The sequence below is a fragment of the Cetorhinus maximus genome, chromosome 12 (genome assembly GCF_964194155.1).
Source record: "Cetorhinus maximus chromosome 12, sCetMax3.hap1.1, whole genome shotgun sequence".
In the NCBI taxonomy this organism is placed as follows: domain Eukaryota; kingdom Metazoa; phylum Chordata; class Chondrichthyes; order Lamniformes; family Cetorhinidae; genus Cetorhinus; species Cetorhinus maximus.
Genome location: NC_135890.1, coordinates 57,007,811 through 57,020,214, shown reverse-complemented (window position 1 = coordinate 57,020,214; position 12,404 = coordinate 57,007,811). Strand labels below are relative to the sequence as shown.

General features: G+C 43.8%; 1 protein-coding gene across 4 annotated transcripts in view; it reads right to left on the bottom strand.

Moving 5' to 3' along the window:
• Positions 1 to 12,404, bottom strand: part of plekhg7 (pleckstrin homology domain containing, family G (with RhoGef domain) member 7) — an 85,635-nt gene that overhangs the window by 16,187 nt on the left and 57,044 nt on the right. For 3 of the 4 annotated variants that reach the window (XM_078553669.1, XM_078553668.1, XM_078553671.1), the window contains 3 exons: positions 8,381 to 8,491; positions 4,833 to 5,007; positions 3,023 to 3,135 (listed from right to left, as the gene is read on the bottom strand). In XM_078553669.1, the coding sequence (XP_078409795.1) occupies positions 3,023 to 3,135; positions 4,833 to 5,007; positions 8,381 to 8,491 (399 nt within the window). Of the gene's footprint in view, positions 1 to 1,135; positions 1,207 to 3,022; positions 3,136 to 4,832; positions 5,008 to 8,380; positions 8,492 to 12,404 lie in introns of all 4 variants that reach the window. The other variant, XM_078553670.1, reaches the window with a different exon arrangement.

Below are 12,404 nucleotides of genomic sequence, written 5' to 3'. Positions count from 1 at the left end.
CTTTTTTGGGTTGGCAAGCTTTAACTAATGGAGGGCCACAGGGATCAGTGCTGGGGCCTCACCTATTTAAAGTCAATGACTTGGATGAAGAGTCCGAACATATGGTGGCTAAATTTGCTGATGACACCAAGATAGGTAGGAAAGTCAGTTGTCAAGAGGAGGCAGAAAGTCCGCAAAGGGAGATAGACAGGTAAATGAGTGGTCAAAAATTTGGCAGTATAATGTGGGAAAATGTGAACTTGCCCATTTTGGCCGGAAGAATGGAAAATCAGTATACTATTTAAATGGAGAGGGATTGCAGAACTCAGTGATATAGAGGGATCTGGGTGGCCTGGTACATGAATCACAAAAAGTTAGCATACAGGTACAGCAAGTGATTAGGAAGGCAAATGGAGCATTGGTATTTATTGCAAGGGGAATGAAATATAAAAGTAGGGAAATTTTACTGCAGCTGTACAGAGAATTGGTGAAACCACATCTGGAGTATTGTGTACAGCTTTGGTCTCCTTATTTGAAAAAAAGATATAATTGCATTAGAAGCAGTTCAGAGAAGGTTCACTCGACTCATTCCTGGAATTAGGGGCTTATTTATGAAGAAAGGTTGAACAAGTTAGGTCTATACCCATTGGAGCTTGGAAGAATGAGGGGTAATTTTATTGAAACATATATGATCCTGAGAGGATTTGATAGGGTGAATACTGGGAGGATGTTTCCTCTTACGGGGGAGACTAGAATCAGGGGACACAGTTTAAGAAGAAGAGGTCTACTGTTTAAGACGAAGAAAGGCAGAAATTTTTTTTCTCTGAGTGGGTTGTTACTAGTGGAATTCTCTTCCCAGAAAGCAGTAGAGGTTGGGTCATTGAATTTATTCATGGCTGAGTTAGATTTTTGATAGACAAGGGAGCCAAGGGTTATGGGGGCAGACAGGAAAGGGGAGCTGAGACCACAACCAGATCAGCCATGATCTTATTAAATGGCAGAGCAGGTTCGAAGGGCCAAAAGGCCTACTCCTAAGTCCTATGTTCCTCAGTTCCTATGTAAAGGCACTGTATAAATGCAAGTTATTGATGTTATTGCCTTTGATGCCCTCTATGGAGGCAGGTCCTTAATCCCGTTACAGTTCTGAGTTTCTTACCAATTAGAAAATTTATCTTTCTTGGTCAAAAATGGATGATGGTACATTCCCTCACACTGGACAACAGGAACCTTACGTAAGCATTGAAAAGGGAAGGCTTAGTCACTCAAATGAAGACATTAGATGAAAAAAAAACCAATTTCAATGAGCTATAAAATGAACTAGCTCGGATAACATACTAAAATGATAGCAGACAAACGATAGAAAATGTTTGAGGAGGTGATTACGGCACAGTCCAGAGATGTACCATAAGGAGTAAAGGTGATGGAGAAGGAGCCAGAAAACCTGAGTTGAGCTACAAATGGGTCAATTTTAAATGAAGTAGAGGAGCAGAGAAACTTAGGGGCTCTGATATACAAATCTTAAAAAGTGGGAGGACAAGTTGATAAAGCTGTAACAAAACCAATGGAATGCTAAACTTTATAAATAGGATCACCTACTGTACAAAAGCAGAGGGTAATGATTGGTCTGTACAAATCATTGGCTAGGCCACCATTAGAACATAGTGTCCTGTTTTGGGCATCTTCCTTTCCAAAAGATGTCAAGACCATAGAAAGGGTGCAGAAGAGAATCACTAGTAAGATGCTGGGGTTAGAGGCTTTAGTAATGAGGAGGGACTAGAGAAATTAGGGATATCTTATTAGAACAGAGACAACTAGGGAGACAGTGGTGTAGTGGTAATGTCACTAGACTAGTAAACCAGCTGCCTGGTGGAATTTAAATTCAATTAATAAAGTCTGGAATATAAATCTAGTCTCAGTAATGGTGACCACAAAACTATTATTGATTGTTGTAAAAACCCATCCGGTTCACTAATGGAAGGAAATCTGCCATCCTTACCCAGTCTGGCCAACATGTGATTCCAGACCCACAGCAATGTGGCTGACTCTTAACTACCCTCAAAATGGCCTAACAAGCCATTCAGTTCAAGGGCAATTAGGGATGGGCAACAAATGCTGACCTTGTCAGTGACACCCATGAAAGAATGAATTAAGTGAGAGGAGATACAATAGAGGTGTTCAAAATTCTGAGTGCTTTTGATAAAGTAAATGAAGAAAATATTCATATGTTGGTGACTTATAAAAGGACATAGACTGAAAGGATAATCACGAAAGGATAAAGAGAGAGTGCAAGAGATTTTTTTCAGAAAGAGGGTTATTCCGAGACAGAATTTCCTACCAGAAACAATACTGCACTCAGAATGCACAGTAAATTCTAAGAAGGAACTCAATGAATATTTGAAAATGAAGAATGTAAAAAGGTTCTGGGGCACGGACGGGACTAAATGACTTGCTGTTTCTGAGAGCCATTACAGGCACAATGGGTCAAATGGCCTCCTTTTTTTCATTCTTTCATGGGGTGTGGATGTCGCTGGCAATGCCAGTATTTGTTGCCCATCCCTAATTGCCCTTGAACTGACCTTCTTAGGTCATTTCAGAGGGCAGTTAAGAGTCAACCACATTGTTGTGTGCCAGGATTCATATGTAGGCCAGACCAAGTAAGGGTGACAGATTTCCTTCCCTAAAAGGTCATCAGTAAACCAGATGGGTTTTTATCAATGACAGTTTCATGGTCACTATCACTGAGTTTACAGCTTTTCTTTGCTGTAAACTTCCATGATTGTGTAATTAGTAGTGGGGAACAAGAATGTGTTAAGTTTGGGAAAACATCCCTGGAAATGGGATTATTGTTAACCCTTTGGGTACACAGAGGGCATAGGGCTGGTCCAGGTTCAATCATAGCAACAAGGTCAGTTGATGGCACTTGGTGTAACACCCCAAAAGAAAACGTTCTAAAATTGTAAAACAAAAATTGTTAATTTAAAGGGGAAGCATATTCTACTGAATTCATTTCTGGATTTTCAAATGGTAAGGAGAGCAGACCCACCTCAGGTAGAAACACTTTATTTCTTTCCCAGATTGGTGGCCAAACAATCATCTCTTGAATCTGCTGGAATTTCTGAAAGCTTTCCAACCACTTCACCTTCCCCTCAAGGTCACCTGACACACACACACACACACAACAAAAAAATCTGTCAACCAAGGGGATTTTCACATTGAAATACTTTTTGCATGACCTGGGAAACATTGGAGGGGCTGAATGTTCAGCTGGCCAAAGTTAATAACGGGTCTGATTTTTTGATTTTCACTTCCCTCTGGAGGAGATGGCAATTCTGAGGAAGACTGGGAACGCCACCAGTCAGGTTGCCCATTTCTGATGTAGGGAGGGAGTGGGATGAAAATTGGGGGCGGGTGGAGGGTGATGATGATGAGGTCTTTCTCGGGCACCGAGAGAATACTGACTCACCCCACCCCTCAAGAGGTGGGGGTGAGGGGTGGGTGGTGTGGGGGGAGGTTTATTATGAGAGTCTTGTGACAGCAGAGACCCAGACTTTCCTCATAGGCTCTGGAGCAGCATTCCTGCTCCTCCTGGTCCCTGCTAAGGAATTTATTTTTTTAAATTCTAAGCCAGCTTCTCAAGAGCTTTACCTGGCGAGGGACGTCGGGTTGCCAATCCTCCAGGATTGTCCTGGAGTCCCTAGAGGTTGAAGATTAATCTCCAGAGCACAGTTGGCAACGACCAGGAGAAAAATCATAGGAGCAAGAACAAAAAACTAATTTTTCCTTCACTTTTTTTTCTTGGTTACAAGATGTTGGAGTTGGGACAGAAAAGGCTCTTTGGCTGACAGTCAAGAAGCATCCAGTCATATAATGAAGAGTCCATTTTCCAATGGGCGTGAGAAGGGGGGCACTCCAAAGATGCACATGTTGGATGACCAATAAGAGGACAAAGGAGTGGGGCAATTGAAGGTCATGTGATATTTCCAGGCTGACATCCAGCCAGAGTTGGGAACCCTAGGCAGTCATCATGGATGTCTCACTTGGGACAGTGGAGATACCCCACTGGAGTCCGATATACATTGTTGTTCCCTGATCTGCCAGAGTCCCATTCGCCCCTCCAAAACCCACAGCACCAAACTGCAGGAATTGATGGGAAACCGAGCTGCTCCATTATAACCGTCACTCCCTAACCCATTTCCTGGCAATCAGGGTGAGTTAAAATTCCACCTCTAATGCACATCAGAGAAACTGCTGCAGATGAAAGATAAATGCCCATCCAATTTGTTGTCCACCACCCTGGTGCATACAATAACAACACTGTTGACTAATCAATCTCCATCAATTAGTCAGGCCAAGCCATGAAGTGAGTCACCAGAACTCCCCAAACAGGTTATAGTCACCATGTGTCATGTTTCAAATTACTCATACACTGCAGAAAATGGTATTTTCTGAACCAGAAGCTACTTTGCATTTGAATGGATCAATACAAACTGCTTCCACCATCATTAGTCTGTTCTATAGAACGACCACTTACTCACTGAAATAATTTTCTGTAAATTAGTTTTGAATTTATCCCCTCTCCCCTTCAAGTGCCATATCCTCTTGTTCTGCCAGTCTGGACAATGTAAAATAGCTCACCATGGTCTACTCTTCAGTTCGCTGATGTCTCCTCTCTATTTTCTATTCAGTTTGGTAACTTGTGTACCTTAAAAAATTGGTAATGAATCAAAACATTTATGGATCTCCCCTTATGGCAACACTGGCAAGGGACTGAGTGAGTCTGGCTTCAGTCGGTTAGAAAACCACAGTCATGCGAATTCAAACTGAATCTCCTGCAGTTAGGAATGTGCACTCACATATCGAATTGTCCACCTGTTTGATGATCGTTTGGACACTCTGTTTCTCTGCTGCGTCAGTGCTTCTCTTCCAAATGCCTCTCAGGAGTAACGGGTACTTCATCAACCTCTGCAGGGGAGAGACCAGCAGGTCGGACAAGTGCAGTCGCTTGCACTGCTCATTCTGTTCACACCACTGTCACCATGCAAAGAAGACAGGGAAATTTCTGAAGAGGCAATGGCTTGACGAGCAAGATATATAAAACAGCAAACAACAGGTTATGTGCAAGTGGTTTTGTCACATTCCTTTGGCTACAAGAGCAGGTCAGAGGCTGGGAATTCTGCAGAGAGTAACTCATCTCCTGACTCCCCAAAGCCTGTCCACCATCTACAAGGCACAAGTCAGGAGTGTGATGGAATACTTCCCACTTGCCTGAATGAGTGCAGCTCCAACAACTCTCAAAAAGCTTGACACCATCCAGGACAAAGCAGCCTGCTTGAGTGTCACCCCATCCACCACCTTCAACATTCACTCTCTCCACCACCGATGCACAGTGGCAGCAGTGTGTACCATCTACAAGATGCACTGCAGCAAATCGTCAAGGCTCCTTCAATAGCACCTTCCAAACCCACGACCTCTAACACTTAGAAGGACAAGGGCAGCAGATGCATGGGAACCTCACCACCTGCAGATTCTCCTCAAAGTCACTCACCATCCTGACTTGGAAATATATCGCCGTTCCTTCAGTGTAACTCGGTCAAATTCCTGGAACTCCCTCCCTAACAGCAGTGTGCGTGAGTACCTACATTCCATGGACTGCAGGAGTTCAAGAAAGTGACTCAACACCACCTTCTCAAGAGCAATTAGGGATGGACAATATGGCTGGCCTTGCCAGCGATGCCCACATCCCAAGAATGAATTTTAAAAGTGGAAATATCAAGTCTTCATGATTTGTATCTCCTGTCCACGAGTCTAGTTTCCGAGACTAATTTTTTAAGGTACACAGGTAAAGATGGTAACCTGTGATATTTGTAGACTTGCCTAAAGATTTCATCTTGGTGGTTCCACAGGTTTTTATGTTGGAAGGAGGATTTATCATTCTTTATTTTCAATTCATTCTCAGGATGTTGACAGTTATTGCCCAACACTCATTCCCCTGAGGTTTGAGGCAGCTGAGTGGTTTGCTAGGCCACTTCAAAGGGTGAGGAAGTACCAACCACCTTGACCAGGAACAGTCAACTGGGTGACGACAGTAGGTTTCCTTCCCTAACGTGACATAAGTGTATCAGTAGCCTTTTATAACTTTCATGGTCAATTTTAATGATCCCAAGCTTTTTAAACTGCATTCAAATTCTCAAATTTTGATGGTGGAATTTGTGCTCATGTTCTCTGAATTATTTGTCCTGGCTTTTGGATTATTAGTCCAGTAACATAGAGTCATAGAGGTCTGCAGCACAGAAAAAGGCTCTTCGGCTCATCGAGTCTGCGCCAGTCGAACAAGTACCTAACTATTCTAATCCCATTTTCCAGCACTAGGCCCATAGCCTTATATGCCATGGCATCGCAAGTGTACATCCAAATACTTCTTAAATGTTATGAGTGTTTCTGCCTCTACCACCCTTTCAAGCAGTGAGTTCCAGATTCACACCACCCTCTGGGTGAAAAAAATCTTCCTCACATCCCCTCTAAACCTTCTGCCCCTTACCTTAAATCTATGCCCCTTGGTTATTGATCCTTCCACCAAGAGGAAAAGTTCCTTCCTGTCTACCCTATCTATGCCCCTCAGAATTTTATACACCTCAATCATGCACCCCCTCAATCTCCTCTGCTCCAGGGAAAATAACCCCAGTCTATCCAATCTCTCCTCATAACTAAAACTCTCCAGCCCAGGCAACATCCTGGTAAATCTCCTCTGCACTCTCTCTAGTACAATCACATCCTTCCTATAATGCGGATTCCAGAACTGCAAGCAATACTCTAGCTGTGGCCTAACCAGCGTTTTATACAGTTCCAGCATAACCTCCCTGCTCTTATATTCTATGCCTTGGCTAATAAAGGCAAGTATCCCATATGCCTTCCTAACCACCTTATCTACCTGTCCCGCTACCTTAAAGGACCGGTGGACATGCGCACCAAGGTCCCTCTGATCCTCGGTACTTCCCAGGGTCCTACCATTCATCGTGTATTCCCGTGTCTTGTTTGTCCTGCCCAAGTGCATCACTTCACACTTATCCGGATTAAATTCCATTGGCCACTGATCAGCCCATCTGACCAGCCCGTCTATATCCTCCTGTAATCTAAGGCTATCCTCCTCACTATTTACCACCCCATCAATGTTCATGTCATCTGCGAACTTACTGATCAATCTTACTACATTCAAGTCTAAATCGTTTATATATACCACAAACAGCAAGGGACCCAACACTGATCCCTGTGGAACCCCAATGGACACAGGCATCCAGTCACAAAAACACCCCTCGACCATCACCCTCTGCTTCCTGCCAGCCAATTCTAACTACGCTACCATGGTCCCATAAGCAGTTGGCTGAATAAGGAATATATAGGACCATAGAACAGTTACAGCACAAACGGAGGGCATTATGTCTGTGTGGCTCTCTGTAAGAGCAACTCAGCTAGTCCCACTCCCTTCCTTTTTCCCCCTAGTCTTGCAAAGTCTCTCTCTTCAGATAAGGATCCAATCACCTTTTGAAAGCCTCAATTGAATCTGACTCCTCCCACTCTGAGGCAGTATATTCCAGATTGCAATGACTTGCTGTGTAGAGAAGTTTTTCCTCATGTCGTCTCTTGTTCTTTCGCTATTCACCTTAAGCTTGTGAGTCACTGTGACAAGGCTGCATTTATTGCGTGAATACAGTGGTTCTTGTTACAACTGAATGACTCGTCACTTCTGGGGATGTTTAGAGTCAACCAATAGAGAATAGGATTGGAGTCAGGCGTAGGCCCAGGCTGGGTGGTGGTGGCAGGTTCTCTTCCTGGAAGGACATCAATGAACCAGTGGGTTTTTACGATGATCTACAATTTTTCAAAGCTCATTTCTTTATCACTCTTGGTGCCAACTCACAAATTGTCCAATCATTGGATTCAGAACTTGGCATGGTGGGGTTTGACCCTTGGATTGCCAATCCAGTACCCTCACCATATCCTGTATAAGAATCTGCCTTCAATGCTTGCACACAGAGGGGAGATGGTGGCATAGTGGTAACGTCACTAGACTAGTAATCCAGAGGCTCAGGTTAATGATCTGGGCACATGGCAGCTGGTGGAATTTAAATTCAACTCATAAAAATCTGGAATTGAAAGCTAGTCTCAGTAGCCATAAAAACCTACTTGGTTCACTAATGCCTTAAGGGAAGGAAATCTTCCACCCTTACCTAGTCTGACCTACATGTGTCTCCAGGCTCCAGGATTTTTAAATTGCCTAGCAAGCCTCTAAGTTCAAGGTATTTGGGGATGGGCAACACATGCTGGCCTTGCCAGCGATGCCCACAACAGATGAAAGAAAAAAAAACACAATGGCAATATTAGAGAATCAGAATTGGTATTTTACTTTAAGAAAGATTCCAAAGTCCTCCCTCGACTTCAGGTTATTGAGGTAGAGATTAGCTGAAGAATAATTCAGGCAATACTTCTGATGGCTGCGGCACACACGCTCCTGAAACTGATGGAAAACATTTTTGCATCAGAAAAAAAAACCCTTTTCATTACAAGAAACCAATAAAATAAATAAAAATATGAAAGCAGTGATCAAATCATAATGAAATGCACAACTTGTTCTCTGCCTCAGGTACAGTGATGTTACTGATGTGGAATAGGCTCTGTCATATTGAATGGCGGAGCAGGCTCGACAGGCCTTATGGTCTTCTGATTCTCTATTCTCTATTTTTGTCAGCACCAATCTGGTCAGATATACAGTAGGAGGGTTGTGGGGCTGGAGGAGTTTACAGAGATAGGGAGGGGTGAGGCCATGGAAGGATGGAAAACAAGGTGAATAATACAACAACATTCACCTGCTTACATCTGTTCCAGTGTAAGGCTCAAACATACAATACTGTGAATTTTCCACAGTGATCTATATGAACTCTCAAAACGAGACCAATTGTTATTACAGTGATCAGGCTCTTAGTGCATTTGGTATAGCTCTGGCAACTAACCAGCAAGGACTGAATGGCCTCCTCCTCTGCTGTAAGCTTCTGAGGTTTCACTAATTGCAACAATAGAATGTGGGAAATACATTTATATAGAACCTAATTACATTCCACTGCATTGTCCGTAGAAGAGCTGGACAGTTCTCCCTGGTGTCCTGACCAATAGTTATCCATCAACCAACATCACCAGAACAGATTATCTGGTCATTATCACATTGCTTTCTCTGGGGTCTTGATGTGCGCAAACTGGTTACTACATATCCTAAATTGTAATAGTGACTACTTCATTGGCTGGAATGTATTTTGGGGAATTGAGGCTGTGAAAAGTGGTCTTTAAATTCAAATGTTTTGTCATTTTCTCCACACAGGGTATTGCACAGCCTAATATCTCAGCTCCCCTGATGGCTCCATTGGTAAATACAATGGAGGTCATTTTAACTTTGAGTGAGAGTGTAAACTGGACTTTCACTGTGGTTAGTGGAAATGAAAATCTAGAGAGATATGAAATGTGCTGTCGATTTGGAATTATATGTTTGACAGGGCTGCCCAAGGCTGAAATCTAAACCACAGTAAACATGACAAAAAGAACATCCCAGTTTTATGAATATACGAACAAGGAGCAGAAGTAGGCCATTCGGCCCCTCGAGCCTGCTCTGCCATTTAATAAGATCATGGCTGATCTGATAGTAACCTCAAATCTGCACCCCGCCTACCCCCTTGCTTACCAAGAATCTGTCCACCTCAGCCGTATAAATATTCAAAGACTTTGATTCCACCACCTTTTTAGGAAGAGAGGTCCAAAGACTCATGACCCTCAGAGAAAAAATTTCGCCTCATCTCCGTTTTAAATGGGTGATCCCTTATTTTTAAACAGTGGCCTCTAGTTCTAGATTCTCCCACAAGAGGAAACATCCTCTCCATATTCACCCTTTCAAGACCCTTCAGGATCTTATATGTTTCAATCAAGTTGCCTCTTACTCATTTAAACTCCAGCAGGTACAAGCCAAGTCTATCCAACCTTTCCTCATGAGGCAGCCCACCCATTCCAGGTATTTGTGTGGTAAACCTTCTCTGAACTGCTTCCAATGCATTTACATCCTTTCTTAAATAAGGTGACCAATACTGTACACACTCCAGATGTGGTCTTACTAGTGCTCTGTATAACTGAAGCATAACCTCCCTACTTTGCAATTATCCTTGCAATAAATGTTAACATTCTATTAGCTTTCCTAATTACTTGCTGTACCTGCATGCTAGCCTTTTGCGATTCATGCATTAAGACACCCAGATTCTTCTGTATCTCAAGGGCTCAGCAATCTCTCACCATTTAGATAATGCGCTTCTCCTTTCTTCCTCTTGCCAAAATGGACAATTTCACATTTTCCCACCTTATACCTCATTTGCTAAATCTTTGCCCATTCACTTAACCTATCTATATATTTTTGTAGCCTCCTTATGTCCTCTTCACAACTTACTTTCCTACCTATCTTTGTGTCATCAGAAAATTTAGCAAACATCCCATCCATCCCTTCATCCAAGTCAATAAATTGCATCAGTTGAGGTCTCAGCACTGATCGCTGTGGCACACCACTTGTTACATCTTGCCAACCTGAAAAAGAGCCATTTATGCCAACTCTCTGCTTCTTGTTAGCCAGCCAATCTTCTATCTATGCCAATATGTTACCCCCTATACCATGAGCTTTTATTTTCCGCAATAACCTTTGATGTGGCACTTTATCAAATGCCTTCTGGAAATCTAAGTACAGTACATCCACTGGTTCCCCTTCATCCACAGCCACATGTTACTTCATCAACGAACTCCAATAAGTTGGTTAAACATGATTTTCCTTTCACAAAACCATGCTGACTCTACCTGATTACCTTAAGCTTATCCAAGTGCCCTGCTATAGCTTCTTTTATAATAGCTTATAACATTTTCCCTATACAGATGTTAAGCTAACTGGCCTGTAGTTTCTCACTTTCTGTCTCCTTCCCTTTTTATATAATGGAGTTACATTTGCTATCTTCCAATCTAATGGGACCTTCCCCGAATCTAGGGAGTTTCAGAAAATAAAACCAAAGCATCAACTATCTCACTAGCCACTTCTTTTGATTCCTGACCTTTTTAAGTTAGCTGATCTCAGCCGAGTATCATTAAGGATGCTTCACTTGACTTCTGCAGCCCTAGGAGTAGCAAGCCAGCCAGGGGTCCTGCTGTTAATCGCTCTGCATGAAGAACTGTTTTGAGGCCAAATGCATAAACTCCAGTGTTATATAAAACAGGGGACATTGTGTAAGATGGAGTTAAAGGCTGTAACACAGCAATTGTTCATGATTCATTTCTTCTGATTTCAGAGCTGGGGCCATTATGCTATTACACTCAGCATTACAAATCCTATGTCTCCAGAAAATTGGAGACAACAAGGAGACCAGCGCACCCCAACTTGGCCTGCAACCTGAGGAGGCCAGTGCACCACAGCCCCTGGAATCTGGGAGCAGTGAGGCAATCATCGCACCCCAGCTCCAGGAAGCCGGGAACAGCAACCCCCCAGAGGGGGTGAGTTTTGGAGAAGCTTCTCCAGCAAAGGTCATCTCAAAATCCGCTCACTACGTGAACCTCCAGATGCCACTGGAGCAGAACACGGCCAAGGAGATCTACCTCAGCCCATCCAAAGTGAAGGAATTTGAGCTCACTACGGGTATGAAGGAGCAGACTAAAGGTCTGGGACTCTCAGAGACAGTGGGTTTGGTAGGAGAATAAATGCTTTAATATGGGTTTAAAGATTGTATCCATAAATGTGCGTAGCATTAAATCTACTACGCGATGTGTTGCGACCTTGGACTACCTAGCCAAGGTCAAAGCTGACCTGTTGTTTCTGCAGGAGTGTGCGATACCGCACCTCAGCTCCTACAGGCAATGGTCACGATGGTGGTCCCACGGGCCATCGATCTGGTCGGGCGGAAACGACTCTCGTTCCTCCGGCCTGGGTATTCTGCTGCGGGGAGGCAACTTCACCGTCTCCGAGGTCAAGGAGGTGGTGGGCGGGCGACTCCTGGTAGCAGACGTAATGTACAAGAACGCTCCACTCCGGTTAATTAACGTGTACGGCCCGGCACAAGGGGCTGAGCGGCTGGAGGTTTTTCAGCAGCTCCCACTGCTGCTGGCGACCTCCAGGCCGGTCATTCTGGGCGGGGACTTCAACTGCATCATCGATGCGGCTGGACGATCCGGCAGGGCCGGAAGCAGATTGGACGCTACGTCCAGATCCCTGATGGAAACAGTTAAGGATGCCAAGCTGCACGACGTCTTCAGCAACCCTGCAGACGGAGCGCAGCGTAGATACACCTGGTCGCGGCCAGACGGGTCCATTCGTTCCAGGATAGACTTCCTGTTTGTGTCCCGTGCATTCACAGTCAGATCCACCG